Raw genomic sequence first — 25,902 nt, forward strand, 5'->3', positions numbered from 1 at the left:
GGGTGCTGTCAGTAATCTTAAAACTGAAGAGAATAGGCTCCCTTTTTTGACCAAGGGGAAGGCTCCCTTTTTAAATCAACGTATCCTTAAACAATGTGTATCCTTAAAAAAAAGAAAAAAACGTAAATAGTGTAAGAATATATGCAGTATAAGTCTATTTTGTTCAGTATTCCACATGGAATCCATGTTGATGCAGATAGTCGCAGTTCAGTCATTCTCGCTGCCTTGCAGCCTGGTATGAATAAACATACTGTTATCATACTGGTCACCTGGACCCGCGCTGGTGTCCTAGCCTAGAGACCCCTCGTCTTGGCCAGGGAGCTTCTTTTTCCGCTCAGATTCGCACAGCCAATAACAAAACCGATGCTAAGACTTTCCAGCACAAGCTTTATTCAATGGCCAAAGAATGGAGAAGTGGGAATTAGTTCACAAATCAACTTTCTCAACCCGATTTGGGCGGAGACACCATTTATATAGGAGGGTTGAGGGGAAAAGGGAGGGAATTGGAAAGAGTAGGAGGAATATTTATGACTAATCTGAGAAGAGGGGTGTGGTTTGAACAGGAACTGATGCAACCCTCCTTTTCAGTCCTTGTCTGGGCTTTTCCGGTTGCTGTCATGGCAATCGTCCATATCACGGTGCTGGTAGGTGTGTCATTTAGCATGCTAATATATTACAATGAGCATAACGTGGCCCAAGGTCTACTGGAAATCAAATCTTCCACCACCTTGGGCCTAGTTTGTTCTAACCAGTTCTTGTTTTTCTCTTTGCAGCTTACTCCTGAAACTTAGATATGAGCACTTGGTTTCCATCTGAGGGAGGGGCAGGGGTATGATTCTGGGGCAACAGCCTTGGTAACAATATCGAGACTTAGTTCTGGTTATTATAAATGCCAAGGTTTGAGACACTGCTTTCTAAGACTTCTCTCTTCTTTGTTTCAGGGTAATGGTCCTAGACAATGGGAAGATTGTAGAGTATGGCAGCCCTGAAGAACTGCTGAAAAACACTGGCCCCTTTTATTTTATGGCCCAAGAAGCTGGCATTGAAAATACGAACCGCACAGCATTCTGACAGCAAGTCTTACAGGTTAGAGAAGGACTATTAGGATCATTCCTTATTTTTTGTGAAGCATATCATACATATAAAAGTGTGTGTAAAATGTATGTTTTAAATAAGGATTGTAAGTGAACACCCACGTCCCTGCCAGCCAAGATTTTTTTTAATGAGTATTACCAGCTACGTCAGAAAACCCCTGATAATCCACTTTGATCGTACCTCCTTGCTACCCACCCCCCACAAAAAGCACCACCATCCTAATTTTTGTGATAATTATTCCTTTGCTTTTTGTTTTAGTTTTACCACTTGCCTTAAACAACATGTACCATGTTTTTAGCTTATGTGAATGGCCTGACTCATATTGCATGTGTTCTTCTATGACTTCTTTTGTTCAATATTATACTTGAGATTCATCCACGTCGATGCGTGAGGCTGGTTCATTCTCACTGCTCTGTAGTACAGCAGTGTGTGAAAACGCCAGTTTATCCAATTTAGGTTGGTCAGCAGTGGGGTTATTTCCAGGATTTGTTGTTTTTCCCTGTTATGAACAGTACTGCTATGAACATTCTGGTACGTAAGTCCTAAGATACATGTGTAAGAGTTTCTTTAGGCATAATGTAAAGGAATGGGAGGTGTGCATATGTTTAAATGCATATAGGAGGTAACACCAAACTGTTAATGCCAATTCAAAACATTTTTGTCAATCTGATGGGTATGAATTGGTATCTCCTTAAGGTTTTTAAATGTATAGTTCCCTGGTTACCGTTGAGGTTTCCGTATGCGGTGTCTGCTGGTTCTTGTTCACAGTGCTTTATTTCCTTGGATACCTTGTGAATGTTTACCTTAAGTCTCTCAATCTCCTTAGCATTTTTTAAAAAACTGAAGTATAGTTGATTTGCAATATTGTGTTAGCATTTTACCTGTGGACATTCTTTGAGGCCTGAGTTGAATCTGAGCTCTCTTAAGAGGAATTGTAAAAGCTTCTGCCTGCCACCTGGGGGCATTACCCAGAACCAATCTGAATTAAATACTTCACTAAGGGATTTCAAACTTTACAGTTAGTGGGACTTCAGACCACAGTCCTGTGCGAGAGCCAGCTTGTGGTTTACAGAATCTCAAGGGAGCTTCTTCCCCTTGATCTAGCAGCAGGTTGGAGATAGATGTGTGGCCTTGTTGACTCCTTCCACGTGGCGGGGTTTATTCTTCACTTACTTGTATACCACAGTACAGCCCTTTCGGGCTCGGGTTCGTCAGAGGGTCTCCTGTAGCTTCTCCATCTTTGGCAAGCCTTGGCGTTCTCTCTTGCCTCAGTATCCTCTGTTGTCCACAAAGGTCAAGGTCTCCAGGTTTCAGAAGTCACCCTAAGCCTTGACCCTTCTTCTCCTTCCAGGGTTTCTTGTGTCACATCACTTTGGGTTCAGCATATTCCTTACCTCCATTTCAGTGATGCAGTTATGAAAATTTTTTATTTATTCATCACTGTAGCTATTTGTTGAATGAGATGCTCAGAGACTTAAACTTCCTAAATGAGGGGCTTACACAGCTGCAAGGCAGGATGAGGAAGAGACTTGTTTCCTCCTATTTGCTCTATTCCCATCAGCATCACTCTAGCAATGTTGGTTTCCCTGCAGTGGCAGTTTCTCCAATACTCACAAAACCAGTGTGGTCTTGCCAGCACCAGTGGAGCAGCGCCCCCTTCTGGGAAGTCTGGGTTTCAGTTTCAGTTTTAGTGACGCCAGCCTCTTCCCTTTTGTTCCCGTGGCCCTGTGATGTTTGCTTTTGCCCTTGCTAGCTCTCTGATACTTGTTTTCCTTTGGCCCTTTCTTCAATGCCTATTTAATGATTCTTTATTATTGTTCTGTTAAAATAACCTGTGGTTTTTGTATCCTGCCTAACCGAATAGGTACAACCTTGGAGATAATCCAGTTCAAGTCCCTTATTTTTCAGATAAGCACCAGACTGAGAATGGTTATATGATATCTGGAGTCAAAACATGAGTGTTTATGGCAGAGCCAGGGCCAGAAACCAACTTCCTGATTTGATCTAATGATTTCTTCTTTTTCCTGTAATGGGAGAGGGTTTTCGATCTATCTTCTCCTGTGGATGCAGATGAAGAGAGGGGAAGCGTTATCTTTTTCTCAGTAGTGATGACTCAGACATCCAGTGAAGGTGGAGGGAACCAGAAGCAGCCTGGATCCAAAACTTTGATGATGACTCCTCCCCTCCAGATCTTCTGTTGGCCCAGGACCCGGGTAACCCAATCCACACTATGGACCACTTACAACATGATCGCTCTTTCCTACTTTCCTTCTGAGGTCCTCTTCGCTGCTTATCCTTGAAGCATTAAGATGTCCCTATGCTTTTGTCCTTGACCCCCCAGTTCCTCTATATTTTCTCTGTAATAGATTTCATACACTCTTGTGGTTTCAACTTCTATACATATGATTCTCATTTCTAGCCTCTTCCTCTGCTCCAGTTTTGAGATTCATATGTTCAGTTGCTTCTGGTATTATCACCTGGATATCCTTCAGGTGTCTGACATACAAATCACCCTACTTTGACAGACCTTTTTTTTTTTATAAAGCAGGTTCTTATTAGTCATCAATTTTATACACATCACTGTATAGACGTCAATCCCAATCGCCCAATTCATCACACCACCACTACCACCCCGCCGCTTTCCCTGCTTGGTGTCCATACTTTCTCTACATCTGTGTCTCAGTTTTTGCCCTGCAAACCAGTTCATCTGTACCATTTTTCTAGGTTCCACATATGTGCATTAATATACGATATTTGTTTTTCTGACTTACTTCACTCTGTATGACAGGCTCTAGATCCAACCACGTCTCAACAAATGACCCAATTTCGTTCCTTTTTATGGCTGAGTAATATTCCATTGTATATATGTACCACATCTTCTTTATCCATTCATCTGTCAATGTTTTGTACGTTTTTTTCCCTGTAATTGATTTCTAATCTCATAGCATTGTGGTCAGAAAAGATACTGATATGACTTCAATTTTCTTAAATTTACTGAGGCTTGATTTGTGACCGAAGATGTGATCTATCCTGGAGAATGTTGTGTGCGCACTTGAGAAGAAAGTGTAATCTGCTGCTTTTGGATGGAATGTCCTATAAATATCAATTAAATCTACCTGGTCTATTGTGTCATTTAAAGCTTGTTTTCTTATTCATTTTCAGTTTCGATGATGTGTCCATTGGTGTAAGTGAGGTGTTAAAGTTCCCCACCATTATTATGTTACTGTCGAATTCCTCTGTTAGCAGTTGCCTCATGTATTGAGGTGCCCCTGTGTTGGAGCACCTCCAACATAGGCTGTATCTTCTTGGATTGATCTCCTGATCATTATGTAGTGTCCTTCCTTGTCTCTTGTAACATTCTTTATTTTAAAGTCTATTTTATCTGATATGAGTATTGCTACTCCAGCTTTCTTTTGATTTCCATTTGCATGGAATATCTTTTTCCATCCCCTCACTTTCAGTCTTTGTGTCCCTAAGTCTGAAGTGGGTCTCTTGTAGACTGACTATATATGGGTCTTGTTTTTGTATCCATTCAGCAAGCCTGTGTCTTTTGGTTGGAGCATTTAATCCATTCACGTTTAGGGTAATAATCAATATATATGTTCATATTACCATTTTCTTAATTGTTTTAGGTTTTTTTTTTGTTGGTCCTTTTCTCCTCTTGTGTTTCCCACTTAGAGAAGTTCCTTTAGCATTTGTTGTAGAGCTGGATTGGTGGTGCTGAATTCGCTTATCTTTTACTTGTCTGTAAAGCTTTTGATTTCTCCATCAAATCTGAATGAGATCCTTGCCGGGTAGAGTAATCTTGGTTGTAGGTTCTTCCCTTTCATCACTTTAAGTATCTCATGCCACTCCCTTCTGGCTTGTAGAGTTTCTGCTGAGAAATCAGCTGTTAACCTTATGGGAGTTCCCTTCTATGTTGTCATTTTTCCCTAGCTGCTTTTAATAATAATTTTTGTCTTTAAGTTTTGCCAATTTGATTACTGTGTGTTTCGGCATGTTTCTCCTTGGGTTTATCCTGTATGGGACTCACTGTGCTTCCTGGACTTGGGTGGCTATTTCCTTTCCCATGTTAGTGAAATTTTCGACTATAATCTCTTCAAATGTTTTCTCTAGTCCTTTCTCTCTTTTCTCCTTTTGGGACCCGTATAATGCAAATGTTGTTGCGTTTAATGTTGTCCCAGAGGTCTCTTAGGTTGTCTTCATTTCTTTTCATTCTTTTTTCTTTATTCTGTTCTGCAGCAGTGAATTCTACCATTCTGTCTTCCAGGTCACTTATCTGTTCTTCTGCCTCAAGTTACTCTGCTATTGATTCCTTGTAGTGTATTTTTCATTTCAGTTATTGTATTGTTCATCTCTGTTTGTTCTTTACATCTTCTAGGTCCTTTGTAAACATTTCTTGCATCTTCTCGATCTTTGCCTCCATTCTTTTTCCGAGGTCCTGGATCATCTTCACTATCATTATTCTGAATTCTTTTTCTGGAAGGTTGCCTATCTCCCCTTCATTTAGTTGTTTTTCTGGGGTTTTATCTTGTTCCTTCATCTCGTATGCAGTCTTCTGCCTTTTCATTTTGTCTTTCTGTGAATGTGGTTTCTCTTCCAGAGGCTACAGGATTGTAGTTCTTCTTGATTCTTCTGTCTGCTCTCTGGTGGATGAGGCTATCTAAGAAGCTTATGTAAGTTTCCTGATGGGAGTGACTGGTCGCTGCAATGCTTTGAAGAAGTTTTCTTTTCTGCTAGTGTTGGAGGGTCTCCTGCTGAGGCGGGAGGTGGCTGTGGCTCACTGTGGGGACAAGGACATTAGCAGCAGAAGTTCTGGGAAGTAGTCTGTGGCGTGAGCCCTCCCAGAGTCTGCCCAGACCTATCTCTTCCTCCCCTCTAAAAAGATTTTTTGCCTGTACTTTCTAACTCAAGTGGTGGCATCATTGTCCATACAAGTCCTACAAAATGAAAACCTGTGTATCGCTCGCAACTTTTCCTTTTCTTTCCATATCTATTAGCCGTCAAGCCATTCCAGTTTTACTTCTGCACCCCTACTGTTTTTGCCATAGTTCAGTTTCTCCTCACTTCTATCCTGGACTGAGGGCATAGTTATCCCTGCTTCCAGTGTTGTTTTCCTCAAATATACCCACCAATGGCTACCAGAGTGATCTATTATGAAAAACTGACCAGGTTACTCTTCTGCTTAAACCCTTCATTAAATAGCTATCTGGAATAAAGTTAAAATTCCTTAGTATGGTATAACGAAGCTCCCTAACATCCAATCCAGTCTTGTACATTTATTCCAACTCCCGTACCTCATGTTAAGCTCCAGCAACATTAAAATGCTTTTAGATTCCCCATACCCACAATTACTGTTTGACTCTAGCCTTTTCCTTATCTATCCCTTCTGTTTGGAATCCCATGACTACCTCTAACTCATTAAGACTCAGTAAGAAGTCATCTTCTCCCAAGAGCCTTCCCTGACTCCCTCTCCTCTCAACCCCCAGGCTAGCTTCAGCACTGCAGTGGATTATCAATCTTTTGGGCAGCTCTGCACGTGAACCTCAGTTCTACATGGACTCCTCCAACTTAAGATTCTTTGTGGGAGACCAGGGTGCAGCACTGTGATGAGTTTCCAGTAATCAGATACACCTGTGCCAGATTTTGATTCAGCTGCTGGAGACAAGAAAGAGGGAAATGTGTTTTGGCAAAGGTGACAGTCACTGTCATTGTCCAAAAGTAGGCAGGGGTGGTGATTAGTAGCAGGATCCAGTGACGTTGTGGTGTGATACTGAGCATTGTTCCTGGCTTCAAAGACTCAAATCTGGCTTTCTTATCCTCCCAAAGAGTCGGTGAGCAACCTATTATTATTTGAAAACTTCATTTCTGCTTAAGTTTATGACTTGGGGATTATTGTGTACACTAAATAATGCTCCTCAGCACACTTAATTTGCTTTTACTGTATTTAGTTAGATAATTTTCTGTTTGCATCTCCCTCACTAAGCTCTGAGCCTCTTGAAAATAATTTACTCTGTTTTATATCTCCAGTGGCTAGAATATAGTAGCTACTCACTTGTTTTTGTGTTCAAAAAATATTTATACAAAATACAGTGGAAAAATGTATGCCAAGAGTACAGCAACAGAATTGAAGATGACAAAGTAACTCCAACAGAAAGAATATACCAGCAAGTATCTGTTGAAACACCCTCTGAAGAAATTTTTCCTTTTAGGTAACAGAAATGAATACATTTAATCACAAATTCACACGGATCATGACTTTACCTAAAAATTAGCATACAATATTGTACAAACACTGACATTTAAATCCCTAAACTGCTGCAACTTAGATTTAGTTAGCAAAAACCATATTCAACTATCAACATGGATTTAGTGTTCCACATAAATTAGACACTAAAACCGGTTTTTGAAAGCCTTCATATTGTTTGAAGACTAATCAAAAGTTGTAAAAATGCATGAAAGAACTAGCTATAAGAAGCACTCCATTTTCATAGTATTCTTTTTTACTTTGTATGCAAATAATGGGTTATGCTGTAGAATTTAATTGCTACAGTGAAAGACTATTTTGGGGGAATTCACTGTGGTGCAGTGGTTAAGAATCCACCTGCTAATGCAGGGGACATGGGTTCAATCCCTGGCCCAGGAAAATCCCACATGCTGCAGAGCAACTAAACCAGTGTGCCACAACTACTGAGCCTGCATGCCACAACTACTGAAGCCCACATGCCTAGAGCCTGTGCTCCGCAACAAGAGAAGCCACAATGGGAAGACTGTGCACCTCAATGAAGAATAGCCCACACTCGACGCAACTAGAGAAAGCCCGCGCACAGCAACAAAGACCCAACACAGCCAAAAAAAAGACTACTTTGGTTCTCACTGAAAAAAAAAAAAAAAGACTAATACTGCTCTTTTGTTCAACTTTAAAAGTCTAGGCCCTCCACCATCACCCTGATACCAAAACCAGACAAGGAAGTCACAAAGAAAGAAAACGACAGGCCAATATCACTGATGAATATAGATGCAAAAATCCTCAACAAAATACTAGCAAACAGAATCCAACCGCACATTAAAAGGATTATACACCATGATCAAGTGGGGTGTATTCCAGGAATGCAAGGATTCTTCAATATACGCAAATCGATCTTAACAAATTGAAGGAGAAAAACCATATGATCATCTCAACAGATGCAGAGAAATCTTTTGACAAAACTCAACACGCATTTATGATAAAAACCCTGCAGAAAGTAGGCATAGAGGGAACTTTCCTCAACATAATAAAAGCCATATATGACAAACCAAGAGGCAACATCGTCCTCAAAGGTGAAAAACAAAGCATTTCCATAAGATCAGGAATAAGACAAGGTTGCCCACTCTCACCACTCTTATTCAACATAGTTCTGGAAGTTTTAGCCACAGCAATCAGAGAAAAGGCCCTGGTTAACACACTGGTAATCTCTTGATTAGTCACCTTGGTCCTCATCATGATAGCCATCTGGCTATTCTGCCTCAGATAACCACTGTCACTGATTTCAGATCCACTTGTCCTGTGGATGACAGGCTCTGTCAGAGCAGCAGTCTTTGGAATGTTTATTTGCTGCTCAAGCCCATAGTCACTTGTTCTCACTGGGAAACAATCCTGTTGGTATCCATCTGTAAAGACTGTTGAGTTGAGAGGGGAGAGAGCAGAAGTAACAAGAACTACAATTCTGCAGCCTGTGGAACAAAAACCACATTCACAGAAAGACAAAATGAAAAGGCAGAGGACTATGTACCAGATGAAGGAACAAGATAAAACCCCAGAAAAACAACTAAATGAAGTGGAGATAGGCAACCTTCCAGAAAAAGAATTCATTATAATGATAGTGAAGATGATCCAGGACCTCGGAAAAAGAATGGAGGCAAAGATTGGGAAGATGCAAGAAATGCTTTAACAAAGACCTAGAGAAATTAAAGAACAAACACCTAGAAGAATTAACAAACAAACAGAGATGAACAATACAATAACTGAAATGAAAAATACACTACAAGGAATCAATAGCAGAATAACAGAGGCAGAAGAACGGATTAAGTGACCTGGAAGACAGAATGGTGGAACTCTCTGCCATGGAACACAATAAAGAAAAAAGAATGAAAAGAAATGAAGACAGCCTAAGAGACCTCTGGGACAACAGTAAGGGCAACAACATGCGCATTATAGGGGCCCCAGAAGGAGATGAGAGAGGGAAAGGACCTGAGAAAATATTTGAAGAGATTATAATTGAAAACTTTGCTAACATGGGAAAGGAAATAGCCACCCAAGTCCAGGAAGCACAGAGTCCCAGCAGGATAAACCCAAGGAGAAACAGGCCGAAACATATACTAATCAAATTGCAAAAATTAAAGACAAAGAAAAATTATTAAAAGCAACAAGGGAAAAATGACAACATACAAGGGAACTCCTGTAAGGTTAACAGCTGATTTCTCAGCAGAAACTCTACAAGCCAGAAGGGAGTGGCATGATATACTTAAAGTGATGAAAGGGAAGAACCTACAACCAAGAGTACTCTACCTGGCAAGGATCTCATTCAGATTCAACAGAGAAATCAAAAGCTTTACAGACAAGCAAAAACTAAGAATTCAGCACCACCAAACCAGCTCTACAACAAGTGCTAAAGAAACTTCTCTAAGTGGGGAAACGAGAAGAAAAGGACCTACAAAAACAAACCCATAACAATTAAGAAAATGGTAATAGGAACATACATATCGATAATTACCTTAAATGTGAATGGATTAAATGGTCTAACCAAAAGACACAGGTTTGCTGAATGGATACAAAAACAAGACCCATATATATTCTGTCTACAAGAGACCCACTTCAGACCTAGGGACACATACAGACTGAAAATGAGGGGCTAGAAAAAGATATTCTATGCAAATGGAAATCAGAAGAAAGGTGGAGTAGCAATACTCGTATCAGACAAAATAGACTTTAAAATAATATTATAAAACATAAGGAAGGACACTACATAATGATCAGGAGATCAATCCAAGAAGATATAACAATTATAAATATATATGCACCGAACATAGGAGTACCTCAATACATAAGGCAAGTGGTAACATCTATAAAAGAGGAAATCGAGAGTAACACAGTAATAGTGGGGGACTTTAACATCTCACACCAATGGACAGGTCATCCAGACAGAAAATTAATAAGGAAACACAAGCTTTCAATGACACATTAGACCAGAAAGATTTAATTGATATTTATAGAACATTGCACCCGGAAGTGGCAGAATACACTTTCTTCTCAAGTGCACATGAAACATTCTCCAGGATAGATCACATCTTGGGTCACAAATCAAGCCTCAGAAAATTTAAGAAAATTGCAATCGTATCAAGCATCTCTTCTGACCACAACACTATGAGATTGGAAATCAACTGCAGGGAAAAAACTGTAAACAAAACAAAACACATAAATGGAGGCTAAACAGTGAGCTACTAAATAACCAAGAGATAACTGAAGAAGTGAAAGAGGAAATCAAAAAATATCTACAGACAGGGCTTCCCTGGTGGCACAGTGGTTGAGAGTCCACCTGCCGATACAGGGGACACGGGTTCGTGCCCTAGTCTGGGAAGATTCCACATGCCGCAGGGCAGCTAGGCCCGTGAGCCATGGCTGCTGAGCCTGCGTGAGCCTGTGCTCCACAACGGGAGAGGCCACACAGTGAGAGGCCTGCGTACTGCAAAAAAGCAAACAAACAAAAAAAAACCTATAGACAAATGGCAACAAACCATGATGCTCCAAAACCTATGGGATGCAGCAAAAGCAGCTCTAAGAGGGAAGTTTAGAGCAATACAATCCTACCTCAAGAAACAAAAAAAATCTCAAATAAACAATCTAACCTTACACCTAAAGGAACTACAGAAACAAGAACAAACAAAACCCAAAGTTAGTAGAAGGAAAGAAAAGGATCAGAGCAGAAATAAATGAAATAGAAACAAAACAATAACAAGATCAATAAAACTAAAAGCTGGTTGTCTGAGAAGGTATAGAAAATTCATAAACCCTTAGCCAGACTCATCAAGAAGAAGAGGGAGAGGACTCAAATCAATAGAATTAGAAATGAAAAAGAAGTTACAATGACAGCACAGAAATACAAAGCATCATAAGAGACTACTACAAACAACTATGCCAATAAAATGAGCAACCTGGAAGAAAGGGACAAATTCTTAGAAAGGTATAACCTTCCAAGACTGAACCAGGAAGAAACAGAAAATATGAACAGACCAATCACAAGTAATGAAATTGAAACTGTGATTAAAAATCTTCCAACAAACAAAAGTGCAGGACCAGATGGCTTCACAGGTGAATTCTATCAAACATTTAGAAAAGAGCTAACACCCATCCTTCTCAATCTCTTCCAAAATACTGCAGAGACAGGAACACTCCGAAACTCATTCTACAAGGCCACTATCACCCTGATAGCAAAACCAGACAAAGATACTCTAAAAAAAGAAAATTACAGACCAATATCACTGATAAATATACATGCAAAAATCCTCAACAAAATACTAGCAAACAGAATCCAACAACACATTAAAAGGATCATATACCATGACCAAGTAGGATTTATACCAGGGATGCAAGGATTCTTCAATATACATAAATCAATCAATGTGATAAACCATATGATCATGTCAACAGATGCAGAAAAAGCTTTTGACAAAATTCAACACCCATTTATGATAAAAACTCTCCAGAAAGTGGGCATAGAGGGAACCTACCTCAACATAATAAGGCCTCATACGACAAACCCACAGCAAACATCATTCTCCGTGGTGAAAAATCGAAAGCATTTCCTCCAAGATCAGGAACAAGACAAGGATGTCCACACTCACCACTATTATTCAACATAGTTTTGGAAGTCCTAGCCACAGCAATCAGAGAAGACAAAGAAATAAAAGGAATACAAATTGGAAAAGAAGTAAAACTGTCACTGTTTGCAGGTGACATGGTACTATACATAGATATCCTAAAGATGACACCAGAAAACTACTAGAGCTAATCAATGAATTTGGTAAAGTTGCAGGATACAAAATTAATGCACAGAAATCTCTTGCATTTGTATACACTAATGATGAAAGATCAGAAAGAGAAATTAAGGAAACAATCCCATACACTATTGCAAACAAAAATAATAAAATACCTAGGAATAAACCTACCTAAGGAGGTAAAAGACCTAAGGTACCTAAGGAGGTACTCAGCAAACTATAAGACACTGATGAAAGAAATCAAAGATGACACAGACAGATGGAGAGATATACCATGTTCTCAGATTGGAAGAATCAATATTGTGAAAATGACTATACTACCCAAAGCAATCTACAGATTCAATGCAATCCCTATCATATTACCAATGGCATTTTTTACAAAACTAGAACAAAAAAATCTTAAAATTTGTATGGAGACACGAAAGACCCCAAATAGCCAAAGCAATCTTTTTTTTTTTTTAACATCTTTATTGGAGTATAATTGCTTTACGTTGTTGTGTTAGTTTCTGCCGTATATCAAAGTGAATCAGCAATATGTATACATATATCCCCATATCCCCTCCCTCTTGCGTCTCCCTCCCACCTTCCCTATCCCACCCCTCTAGGTGGTCACAAAGCACTGAGCTCTGTGTGCTATGCTAGCCAAGCAATCTTGAGGGGAAAAAAATGGAGCCGGAGGAATCAGACTCTCTGACTTCAGACTATACTACAAAGCTACAGTAATCAAGACAATATGGGACTGGCAGAAAAACCGAAATATAGATCAATGGAACAGGATAGAAAGCCCAGAGATAAACCCACGCACATATGGACACCTTACTTCTGATAAAGGAGGCAAGAATATACAATGGAGAAGAGACAGCCTCTTCAATAAGTGGTGCTCGGAAAACTGGACAGCTACACGTAAAAGAATGAAATTAGAACACTCCCTAACACCATACACAAAAATAAACTCAAAATGGATTAAAGACCTAAATGTTAAGACTGGACACTATAAAACTCTTAGAGGAAAACATAGGAAGAACACTCTTTGACATAAATCACAGCAAGATCTTTTTGGACCCACCTCCTAGCATAATGGAAATAAAAACAAAAATAAAGGGGACCTAATGAAACTTAAAAGCTTTTGCACAGCAAAGGAAACTATAAACAACACGAAATACCAACCCTCAGAATGGGAGAAAATATTTGCAAACGAATCAACAAAGGATTAATCTCCAAAATATATAAACAGCTCACGCAGCTCAATATTAAATAAAACAAACAACCCAATCCAAAAATGGGGCAGAAGACCTAAATAGACATTTCTCCAAAGAAGACATACAGATGGCCAAGAGGCACATGAAAAGCTGCTCAACATCACTAATTATTAGAAAAATGCAAATCAAAACTACAATGAGGTATCACCTCACACCAGTTAGAATGGGCATCATCAGAAAATCTACAAACAACAAATGCTGGAGAGGGTGTGGAGAAAAGGGAAGCCTCTTGCACTGTTGGTGGGAATATAAATTGATAAGAGCCACTATGGAGAATAGTATGGAGGTTCCTTAAAAAACTAAAAATAGAATACCATATGACCCAGCAATCCCACTACTGGGCAGACACCCAGAGAAAACCATAATTCAAAAAGATACACGCACCCCAATGTTCATTGCAGCACTGTTTACAATAGCTAGGTCATAGAAGCAACCTAAATGCCCATCGACAGATGAATGGATAAAGAAGATGTGGTACATATGTACAATGGAATATTCCTTGGCCATAAAAAGGAACAAAGTTGGGTCATTTGTAGAGACGTGGATGGACCTAGAGACTGTGATAGTGAAGTTAAGTCAGAAAGAGAAAAACAAATATCATATATTAACACATGTATGTGGTATCTAGAAAAATGGTACAGATGAACCGGTTTGCAAGGCACAGACACAGATGTAGAGACCAAACATATGGACACCAAGGGGGGAAGTAGAGGGTGGGTGGTGGTGGGATGAATTGGGAGATTGGGATTGACATATATACACTAATGTATATGTATAAAATATATTTTTTTATATCTAATATGTATAAAATAGATAACTAGTAAGAACCTGCTGTATAAAAAAATAAAATTCAGGGGCTTACCTGGCGGCTCAGTGGTTGAGAGTCTGCCTGCCGATGCGGGGGACATGCGTTCGTGCCCCGGTCCGGGAAGATCCCACATGCCGCGGAGCGGCTGGGCCCATGAGCCATGGCTACTGAGCCTGCGCGTCCGAAGCCTGTGCTCCGCAACGGGAGAGGCCACAGCAGTGAGACGCCCGTATACCGCAAGGAAAAAAAAAAATTCAAAGATAAAAAAATTTTTAAAAAGCCTGTTGAGTTGTCCTCTGGTTGTACCTCTGAGCACAGATATCTCCCCTGGTACTTGGTGCTAACATTCTTGCCTGCTGGCTCCTCTGTTAGTCTGCAGGTACACTGTGATCTGGTTTGTCAGGGTTTACATTCTGGCATCATAAAGATCTCTCATAGTTCCATAAATATCTGCTAGACTGATACATTAGTTCAAATCTGTAAACCAATTCCACTTTGGCTAGCTTTTCATTTTCTTTCATCAAAGCATCTAATTTTTCACATACGTGGCTTCAATGTTAATGGTGGCACAGAACCCTTTTGTTTTAGCGGGACGTAGAGTTAGGGTTATGGCATAAGAGCAAAATATGGCCTGCTGTTCATAAATAAAGTTTTTTTGAAACACAACCATGCTCACTTATTTCTGTATTATCTATACCTGCTTTCATGTCACAATGGCAGAGTTGAGTTGTGACAGACTGTATGGCCTAAAAAGCCTGAAGCAGCGGTCCCTAACCCCCAGGCCGTGGACGCATACCAGTCCTCGGCCTGTTAGGAACCAGGCTGCCCAGGAGGTGAGCAGTGGGCAAGCTTGCAAAGCTCCAACTGATGCTGTCAATTGCTCGCGTTACCACCTGAACTATCCCCGCCCCGTCCGTGGAAAAACCGTCTTCCATGAAACCAGTCCCTGGTGCCAAAAAGGTTGGGGACCGCTGGCCTAAGGTATTTATTATCTGACCTTTTATGGAAAAGGTTTGCCAATTCCTGCTCCAGAATCAACAGTGTAGTCTGGACTGGATCATGTTTCCATTCTCAGAAAGACAATTTGCCTCAAAAATGTCATGTGGCTCCGTACCTGCAGTAGATAGAATAATGGTCCCCAAAGATGTCCATGTCTGAATCCTCAAAACCCTGGGGATTTACCTTACATGGCAAAAGGGACTTCGCAGATGTGATTAAGGATATTGAGATGGGAGATTATGCAAAGTGGGCCCAGTGTAATTACAAGGATCCTTAATAAGAGTCAGGAGGGTCAGAGTTAAAATGAAGATGATGTGATGACAGAAACAGAGACATCTGAAGATGCTATGCTGCTGGCTTTGAAGATGGAGGAAGGGAACACAAGCCAAGAAACATAGGCAGCTTCTAGAAGTTGGAAAAGGCAAGGAGACAGATTCTCCCCTGAAGTCTCTGTAAATAACCAGCCCTACCAACCTTGACTTTAGCCCAGTGAGACTGATTTCAAACTGCTGACCTCCAGAACCGTAAGACAATAAATTTCTGTTGTTTTAGGCTACTAAATTAGCAGTAATTTGTTAAAGCAGCAATAGCCAACTAATACAATACCATAAGCCCAAGCAGCTCTGATTAAAATTGCCAATATTCTCCAACTGAAGTCAGTTTAGCAATTCATTGATCTTCACTGAATCCCACTGCAGTGTGAATTTGTAGAGGATTATGTTATCTTTAAAGCCCAGCTAGAAATGGTCTCAGTGCTCATGGCTATCACCCCTTCTATCAAATTGCAAAGATCTTATTCAGCTTAATCCTATTTGGAGGCAATCTTTTGATCTCACCTGAGAGGCTGCAGGAAGGTCCTTTGTTCAAATTAGTCACAGTGATTCTGACGACAGGAGGCGGCCATGACAGATCGGTAATCTTTCACTCTCAGCTTCCCTGATCCTGGAGCTGGGGAAGGGCTGCCACGGGGAAGGATTAGAGCTTGACTCCTCTTGAAGTCCCAGGGGACACCCAGGTGGGTGGTGCACAGGCAGTGCCTTGTGACATGGTCCTGCTGAGTCTGCAGACCCCCACGGTCTGCTGCTGAGTCCCACACAACTGCCCGCTACCAATAAATGTTCCCGAATGAACACATTGCTCGCTCCTACCACCACATCACAACTTACCTCTGGGAAAGCATTACCTGCTCCTTCAGGGTCACCTCTGAGTGGTACTAAGGAATAGATATTCCTATGCAGCTTGCAAAGCCTGCAATTTGTTGTAGAAAACTCCCTTATTGATACTCACAAAACACTACTATCGATCTTCACTAACAATCACAGTGGGCTGGATGAAACAAAGCAGCACAAACTGGAGATTGGAGATGATCATCCCTGCTCTGTGGCACTGAATGTCTGCCACACCCAGCCCAGGTGAAACAGTACAAACTTCATCAATATGATGTACTAATAGATGGGAGAGTTTAAAATCCTGAGTTGTGTGTAGCGACCAGAGAGAGAATTTAGAATTAAGTATATGATGCTCAAGGTTTCTCGGTCCTCAGGCCTAAGGTTCTGCAAATGAAACACAATTCAGAGCACACTACTCCTGACCCTGAAACAAAGTGCAGAGTTCCAGCTTCACAACTAAGTAAAAGGCTGACATAAAATCCAATCGTTACTAAAACCATGTATTTCTAGAATTCACAGTTCACAAAAAGTTGCAGAATCATCTTATTTGTTCTCACAACAATCTTGAGAGAGAGGTCAGAAATCTACATGTTTCAGATGATGATAGACTCCCACCACCACTCCCTGTTCTCCGAGGACACTTGGGAGAAAGCATAACTGAAGAGCTACTTCCAGGCAGGAAAGGGAGCAAATTCATGACAGGAAGTAAGCAGGCAAACCGGATTTGGAAATTTTCTTCAACATTTCCTTCTGTTGTGCAGGAAACATCTGACACCCTTTCCTTCCTTGGTTTTTGTAATTCCTACTTTTCCAACAGTAGAAAGTTCTACTAAAAATAACTGCCTACACAGGTACTTCTCAAATTTAACACGCACACAAATCACCTGGTAACTTGATGCCGTTGGCCTGGGGTGGGGCCTGCATTTCCAGTAAGCTCCCAGGGTACACGGATGGTGATGCTGCTGGTCTGAAGACCACACTTATAAAATCACCTAGGGACTTCCCTGGTGGTCCAGTGGGTAAGACTCCATGCTCCCAATGCAGGGGGCCTGGGTTCGATCCCTGATCGGGGAACTAGATCCCACATGCATGCCACAACTAGGGAGTCCGCATGCCGCAACTAAGGAGTCCATATGCCGCAACTAAGAGCCCACATGCCACAACTAAACACGTCGCAACAAAGATCCCATGTGCTGCAATTAAGAGCTGGCGCAGCCTAAATAAACAAATATTTTTTAAAAAAAGCATCTAGCAACCACTGTGGAGAACAGTATGGAGAGTTCCTTAAAAAAACTAAAAATAAAGCTACCATATGATCCGGCAATCCCACTCCTGGGCACATATCTGGAAAAGACAAAAACTCTAATTAGAAAAGATACAGGCACCCCAATGTTCACAGCTGCACTATTTACAATAGCCAAGACACAGAAGCAACCTAAGTGTCCACCAACAGATGAATGCATAAAGAAGATGTGGTACAGATATACAATGGAATACTACTCAGCCATAATAAAAAGAATGAAATAATGCCATTTGCAGCAACATGGATGCAACTAGAGATTATCATACTAAGTGAAGTCAAAGACAATTATTGTATGATATCACTTATGTGTGGAATCTTAAAAAATGATACAAATGAACTTATTTACAAAACAGAAATAGACTCAAAGACATAGAAAACAACTTATGGTATACGAAAGGGGAAAATGGAGGAGGGATAAATTGGGAATTTGGAACTAACAGATACACATCACTATATATAAAATAAACAACAGGGACCTACTGTATAGCACAGGGAACTAGAGTCAATATCTTGTAATAACCTATAATGGAAAAGAATCTGAAAAAGAACATATATGTATAACTGAATCACTTTTCTGTATAACCTGAAACACTGTAAATTATACTTCAATAAAAAATAAATTAAAAATAAAAATAAAGAAAAAGCAAGACCTAGCAGACGTCTAGTGTTTACAACAATACTCATCTTTTCATAAACTTGCTACCATCCCAATGACCTCCCCTTTGTTAGGGATTCATCATTTCTTCAATTTCATAATCTTTATAGGATGTTGCTGCTTTTTTCCATTCTCAAGCAATCTTAAGCCTCATCAGTTAACTCTTTCTTAATTAGATTTTTCCGGCCTTCGATCTGTCCTCCCTCCAAATCATCCTGCTATCATTTAGCTTTCCTACAACAAGGAATCCACCTAGGTAAGGAGTTTCTCATGAAATCTAAATTCCTTGACTTGGACCTCAGGGCTCTCCAGTTTATTGTTCACTATGTGCCAGCGTTCTAGCACTGTCCACGTATTAACTCATTCCATCCGTACCACAACCCTGTAAGGCGGACAGTAGTATTTTCTCTACTTTAGATGAGGAAGCTGAAGCACAGGTTAGGTAAGTTGCCAAGGTCACAAAGCTCTTAAGTGTCTGAAGTCAGTCTGGCTCCAGAGCAAGGTGGAAAGGCTCAGCCTGAGGCATAAGTTTAAATTCAGGATCCATCAAAAATTGATGCGAGACTTGGGCAAGTCACAATATCACTGGACCCCATCTTCCTACCTCATAAAATGAAAGAGTTGGCCTCACTGGCCTGTTTCTTTCCCACGGAGTCTATTCACCTACGTTTCCTATTCCTTAACAGTATCAGGTGATACTTCTGTCACCCACTGTCTTCAGTGCCACCTCCGCTAGTGCTCCTGCCACTTCTCCCCCTCCCACCCCCTATCTGGCTTGAACTACTGTGTGGACTTGTTAGTTCATCACTAGTGCATCAGTTTCCACATCTGTCATGGCTGGGAAATACTTACCTCTTCAAGATCCCAGCTTTTGTGTTTTGCTAGGATTTTGTCATAGGAAATGGCTTAATGACGAGGCCTGCAACATAGACATATTTTGAGTATACAGTGATTCTGCTGAAATTATATTTGACAAAATGAATTTTTAAAAAATAATTATTTATCTCTGGCTGCGTCTTCATTGCTGCACGCAGGCTCTCTCTAGTTGCGGCGAGCGGGGGCTACTCTTTGTTGTGGTGTGCGGGCTTCTCATTGTGGTGGCTTCTCGTTGCAGAGCACAGGCTCTAGGCGTGCAGGCTTCAGTAGTTGTGGCACACGTGCTCAGTAGTTGTGGCTTGCGGGCTCTAGAGTTCAGGCTCAGTAGTTGTGGCACACGGGCTTAATTGTTCCACTGCATGTGGGATCTCCTGGACCAGGGCTCGAACCCGTATTCTCTGCATTGGCAGGCGGATTCTTAACCACTGCGCCACCTGGGAAGTCCCGACAAAATGAATTTTTGACCTGAGTTTCTTCAGTTAGTCTCTCCCATCTCTTGGGATCTGAGCGTTACTGGATTGTCAAGAAGTTACCCCCAGAAACGTGAGAAGGTTCAGGCTAAACGTGGAGGGAAATCAAGAAAACATACTCATGGCCCTTAGAAATGCTTTTATTTATAAAATAACTACTTAAATATAAACATCTCTAGATACAAACACTATTCACAAGAGACTCTTGCCTTGCTTCCTTCTGACCAACCAGCAGACTCAGGGGGGCCAAGGAGTTCACAGGTGTCTCCCAATTCATCATAACTTTAAGGCAAAGGTGCATTTGGAGGAGCAAGGGCTGTAAGGCTGTTCTTAATTCCCTTTCTTAAAAGACAAAATTCACGGTTTCCTGTTCCAAGGTAGGCTTTCTTGTCTGGGGCAGACCTTAAGAATCAGAGCCCTGCTCAAATAGAAACTTCAGAGAGAGATTCTTAGTGTTAGGATTAGTAAATATCTTCCTGAGGTGGAGGGAGGCACAATCAGGCACTTTAGATTCTGTTTGGCTTAGACCGCGGTCTCTGAAGCACGGGGGCTGATGAAACAGGAAATGCTTATTTCCAAGTCTAGGATAAGCTACTTCTGGGACTGCTTATCCGAATTCAAATAAGACACACGCGTTATGTTTTCTGCATCTGTGGACAGTAGTGTGCTTGGATGAAGAGGAGAGGCATCCAGTCTCCCAGCAGGCTAGACTGGCTTCAGCCCATCGCAGAATGAGTCCCTCTAATGAAATGGCGGGAGCTCTGATCCTGTTCTCCTAGGAGAGTCTATCAGATATTGAGCTTCAGGAGAGAGACCAGGAGACATTATCACGCACAGACCATATAAAGTAGGATGACTGTCAGCAAGGTGTGGAGGATAGCACCTAACGGGAAGAGAACCTTTCAGATGAAGGTTCAAGGAAAAGAAAGACCCTAAGCATTTTTTAAAAGGAGAAAGAAAGTAGTTGAATTTTGCCCAAGCAATCTGGAAGTGCAGTGAAATAAATAAGAAAAGATTACAGGTGGTAGCGTTTTAGGGACCTTTAGAAATAAGGGGTGTGTGTGTGAATGTGTGCCAGACACTGAGGTTTTAAAACACCAGATTTGGTACAAGGTCGACAAACTCCTTGCCACACGCAGAGGCGCAGCCTGAAAGGGCTCCCAGAGAATTCTTTTCATCCAAGTCGGTTTCCGGTCAGTCGATCATGGCGCATGGGGCCACCCCAAACTCAGTATGGCACAACCAACACCAACTTCTTCTAATGCTATAGCACAGCTTCCAGCATATATTGGATACTGGTCTTCTGACTGGAAATTTCTCGTTTCCAAAAGCTGACCCCAGGATTGGCCTCTCTTCTCACGGTCACTGAATCACTTGCAAGCCCCAGGGTCCATTTCAAATTCTAGAAATTCTAGCAAGCATCAAGGTTGACAGCCCAATCAAAGAGAGCAAGACTTATCTTGTGCCCTACTGTGCCATGGTTAAGCCATGCAGGCAGGGCCAGTGTCTCAAGAGCAGGCGCCCTCTCAGTGGACAACAGGACCCTTCAGCAGAAGGAAGCAAAGGCAGCAAGGTTGAATGGGAGGCAGAACAGGTTCAGGTGTACTCAGTTTTGCAGATATAATTGGATGGAACATAGCCCTTCTTCCCATTAACTTCGGCTAACCACCATTCTGTATTTCCTGTAACATCTTTAAACTCCAGGATCTTGAGTCTCTGATTGGCTGACACACTCAGCTCATTTGGGTTCCGTGCCTTGAAGGTATAGACAGCAAAATAGACCTGTGTGAGGAAGAGAAAGTGAGTTAGGAAATGGGAAACAGCTTAGAGCAAAGCTGCCCAACAGAACTTCCTGTGGTGATGGGGACCATCTGTATCTGCACCATGCAATATGGCAGCCCTTAGCCACATGGCCATTGAACACTTGAAATATGCCTAGTGAAATGAAAGAACTTAATTTTAAATTTTGTTTAATTTTACCTAACTTAAATAGCTACATACGGCTTGTGGCTACCCTAATGAACAGGTCAGATTTAAAGAAAACCAAAATTCACATATTTTTACTTTCAGAGTTGCCTTAAAGAGTGAAAGAAGCTGCAGTCAGCATGGAAGATGGATGAGACACAAGGATGCCCTTCCATACCCCTAACACAGAAATTCTGAATTTAAAAAACTTAAAAAAAACCCAAAACACAACTAACCTCAAAGTGAGAAAGGATGCTCTCTAGGTGCCCATAACAAAGCTATCATGCAAAGCAAGGGTGGTATTCAGTGATCAAAAGGAGAAGTCAGGAGGCCCGCAGGGGCACAGGGATGAATACACACCCGAAGGCTGGGGTTTAGGACCTGCTCAGGAACTGGAGCTTATGACGCTAGAAGTGAGCTCCTTGCACAAAGTCAGAATCTAAGAAAGGGCCATTTCCTCCCTTATCACATCTAGAAAAACTGCCTGCTGGTGGGTCCAGAGCTGGGATGTGCGTCCTGGGCTGTGGTTTGTAACAGAACCACAGAGAGCTCACAGACGAAGGTAAGACACACACAGAGACTCACTGCTGCAAGTTAGCAAAGGCAAGAGGCAGGTGGCCAGGGATTCCTCAGCTGTGGATGTGAAAGTGGCTTTAAAATATGTAGGTTTAAAATGTTTAAGATACAAAGACAAGAGCAGGCCATTATGAAAAGAACAGGAAAAACTGAAACAGAGCCAGATTTTTATTTCTGAATTCTAGAAATAAACATATAGTTATTTGAATAAAAAACTAAGTGGACGAGTTAAACAGCAGACTTTATACAATGGAAAAATCAGCACACTGGAAGAGTGGGAAAAGCTTCATGGTAAAACCCTGTAAATGCCCCAAGACACAACAGCCTGTGAAGTCAGCCAGGGAAGGGCCCAGAAGGGGTGGAGCTGCCCACTCTTACAGCAGCGAGTTTCCACAAACGCTTTAAGGATTTGTCTGCGAGCCCATCTCCAGGTCACCCCCAGGCCCTGGGAAAGCCTCTGACTCACCCACTCCTGGGAGGGCATCACCTGCATCTGCTCAGGTGCAGTAACCATAGTACCCAGGCCGCACTCACCTGGTTGCCTTCCGCCTCGCTGTTTTCCAGCTGTCCGTTTCTGTCATCCAGAGACAGGGCTGTTCTTGCACATCCTTTTACGAGGTCTCTACCCTGCCCATTTCGCCCTGGCACGGAGTAAGCAGCCATTTCTGGATGCCTGGGGTTTCGGGAGCTCCTCAGAGTGGGAGCAGGCTGCTGAAGGTCTCTGGCAGCGTCTACCGAATCCCAGGGCCCGTGCTGGGAGGGGGAGTCTGGGTCCGAGGGGCATCTGGAAGGGCTGCTCTCTGAGTTCAAGGATGCGCTGAGAGTTCCTTGGTCAAATTCCGTCAGTGAAGATGTGTCTGGAGGCTGTTTCTGGGAAGGCCCTGAGCTAAAGGACACGGCCACACTGCTGGGGTTGAAGGTCAAGGTGCCGCCGCTGTTCTGCCGCCGGGGGAACCTGGGGGAGGAGCTGCTGTGCTCCGACTCGGTGGAGGAGTGGCTGCCCACGGAGGCGTCGGAGTGGCTGCGGCGTGCATTGTAGGGCTTCAGGAAGGAGCTGTACACAAAGCCTTTGGTGACTGCGGGCAGGAAAAACAAACATGAAGAGCTTTTCGTGGGAGGAGGAGGGTGGAGGAAATCAGGAGAGAAGAAACTATGGTTTAAGGTCAATAGTGAGACAAAATAAGATTCCTAGAGACAAACAGAACAGACACCATCCCAGGGCACAATGTGGGTGGTAGAGACAAGATGCTGTGGCCTCCTGCCAGTTCACACCTATTACAACCGCACCACAGGTGAGTGACAAGGGGCTTTGCTGAGAATTAAGAGACAGTAACATAAACCACCACAGACCACATGTCTGAGTGAGCATGAGTAGATGAAGAAAACAGAAGGGCCAGACCATGGGAACAAAGGCTAAGGGGAAGACTTAACTAAGGATGTGTTCAATTGTCCATCGAGTGTGGTAAAAAGGGATTTTAAAAGCCATCCTCAGCATGACAGAGGCCCTCGGATATGCCTCCCTGCCCTCTCCAACCACACACTTGAATCTGTCCCTGGTTTAGGAATGAGGTGGGAATCCTGTGGGGACTAGCTGCTTACATTAGTTAGAATACACATCGAACACATGTTCATATCAACAAACTGCCTAAGATGAGGACAGAGAGGGCCCTCAGCTAAAACTTTTAAGCACAGATTAGGGATTGAGATCTCTAATCCATAGGAAAAATTGTTATATTTATTAGGAAAGAATTATCTGTTAAGGCAGGGACCCAGAGTATGTAACCTCGACTTGAGCAAGGGCCATCTCTGTCTTGATCTTCAGAGTGTTTCCTGGACCTAAAAAAAAGGCCAGCCTGCACTTGTTCTATCTGCTGGGCAATGGGGAGGAGTCCCCTGAGCAGATGCCAAGGGGTGGAGGGTCTAAGAGCTGATGCTATGAGCTTCTGGCTACCACTTTACTCACCAGGATTTAGCAGATAAGGAAGAACCCCAAGGACAGGGGGGGCTCAAACATCCTGGATCTTCACTAGGAGTTCATCTGTCTATCAGTGGCTCTCACCTGTCATCACCCTGGGGGCCCCATCCTTCGTCCTTCCTTTCCCACTTCAATCTTTACTATTTTGGGTAAGCAGAGCAGGGGGCTGAGGGAGGAGAAAAAAATCCACACAACACTTTTAAAGAAACTGAGAAATGTTAAAATTTTCAGTTCTTGTGGTATGAACATAGATGTTTATTATAGAGGCCCACAATCCTTTTCTAAAACACTCGGGGCCAGATGTGTTTTGGAATTCAGATTTGGGGATTTAGGAAAGGTAATTAAGTATACTATAGATTTCATGATATACCCAGCAGGGTCTGGGTCAACACCCCATACTCAAACCCATTCATGTTTCTGTAGCAAAACATATGCGACTAGTCACACCAAAAGGGAAGAGTAATGATCATGAACAGCCTCACATCATTTGTTCAGGTTTTGTCACCAAATGAGTTCAGATCAGGGCAGGTTTTGGCAAATTAGTTCTGAAAAAAAAACCTCTGATATTTCAAAGCTTTTCAGATTTTGGAATTGTTATTCATTATTCTTCTTTGTACGTTGAAAAAAAAATTCTGTATGCCTTCCCCACCCCCACTCCCAACAGAAAAAAAAGCTGTAAGCTGTTTTTAAAGTCATTCCCTAAATAGTCATGAAGTAAAATTGTTTGTTGGTTGGGGGCAGGGGTAACTCAAAAAGCAAACAACCCCTTCTTAAAGGTTTTAAATTCATATGCTCACAAAACACACCTACAGAACTTGTGGTTCACTCAGGTTAGAATCGAGAGGGCAAAGGACCCTTCAGGCAGGATTCACTGCCTGTAAAGGTAAAGCAAGGCAAGATCTTGCAAGGTAAGTAATGGAGTCTCCTCTGGAATTTTTTAAAAAAACAAAAACAAAATCAAAGACTGGTTTTGTTTCAGTAATGACTTGAGCATTACACTCTCTCGAGATGGAGACAACTTTTAAGGTTGCTTTTCCCTTTAACCGAACACTCTCATATTTTTCTCTGGCCTACCCAGGATTCAGGCACAGTCCAAATCACTCTTTGCTCATTCAGAGTTACAGTAATCTGTCGCCTACTGTTCTTACCTCCATTGTCAATCAGCCAGCGGTTCTGGCTGCCCATGGGGTCCTTTTTCTTAATCACGCCCACCAGGTCACCTTCCAGAAGTGAGACGTCCAGGTCCTGGGCAGCATTGAAGTTCCGTTCTGCTTGGAAGAGCTTTTCAGGGGGATACCTTACCAAGAGGGAGGCCCGGAGTTCTTCCGACTGAAGCATGTAACTTGGCTGAAAGGCAATATAAGAAATACAATCATCAGGCTTCCCTGGTGGCGCAGTGGTTGAGAGTCTGCCTGCCGATGCAGGGGACACAGGTTCGTGCCCCGGTCCCGGAAGATCCCACATGCCGCGGAGCGGCTGGGCCCGTGAGCCGTGGCCACTGAGCCTGCGCGTCCGGAGCTTATGCTCCACCACGGGAGAGGCCACAACAGTGAGAGGCCCGCATAACGCAAAAAAAAAACAAAAAAAGAAATATAATCATCAAAACCCCTTCCTGGCCGTTATCCCAGCAGCTCTATTTAATCCTGTATGCTGTCAGTCTCAGAAGTGGAGGCAATGACAGCCAGCTCCCTACTCCCATCAGATGCCTTTGCGCCTGA

General features: G+C 42.2%; 2 protein-coding genes across 5 annotated transcripts in view; one reads left to right on the forward strand and one right to left on the reverse strand.

Moving 5' to 3' along the window:
* The window catches only part of ABCC2 (ATP binding cassette subfamily C member 2), a 59,537-nt gene extending 58,063 nt beyond the window's left edge, over nt 1–1,474 (forward strand). For both annotated transcript variants that reach the window (XM_024735027.1, XM_024735028.1), the window contains exon 32: nt 942–1,474. In XM_024735027.1, coding sequence (XP_024590795.1) covers nt 942–1,071 — 130 coding nt within the window. In that variant the 3' untranslated portion in view covers nt 1,072–1,474. The remainder of the gene's footprint in view (nt 1–941) is intronic.
* Nucleotides 1,475–19,792: 18,318 nt separating this feature from the next.
* Nucleotides 19,793–25,902, reverse strand: part of DNMBP (dynamin binding protein) — a 108,164-nt gene continuing 102,054 nt past the window's right edge. For all 3 annotated transcript variants that reach the window (XM_024735031.1, XM_024735029.1, XM_024735030.1), the window contains 3 exons: nt 25,333–25,531; nt 22,744–23,285; nt 19,793–21,450 (listed from right to left, as the gene is read on the reverse strand). In XM_024735031.1, coding sequence (XP_024590799.1) covers nt 21,265–21,450; nt 22,744–23,285; nt 25,333–25,531 — 927 coding nt within the window. In that variant the 3' untranslated portion in view covers nt 19,793–21,264. The remainder of the gene's footprint in view (nt 21,451–22,743; nt 23,286–25,332; nt 25,532–25,902) is intronic.

Source organism: Neophocaena asiaeorientalis, unplaced genomic scaffold, assembly GCF_003031525.2.
Source record: "Neophocaena asiaeorientalis asiaeorientalis breed wild unplaced genomic scaffold, Neophocaena_asiaeorientalis_V1.1 scaffold240, whole genome shotgun sequence".
NCBI classification, from domain to species: Eukaryota; Metazoa; Chordata; class Mammalia; order Artiodactyla; family Phocoenidae; genus Neophocaena; species Neophocaena asiaeorientalis.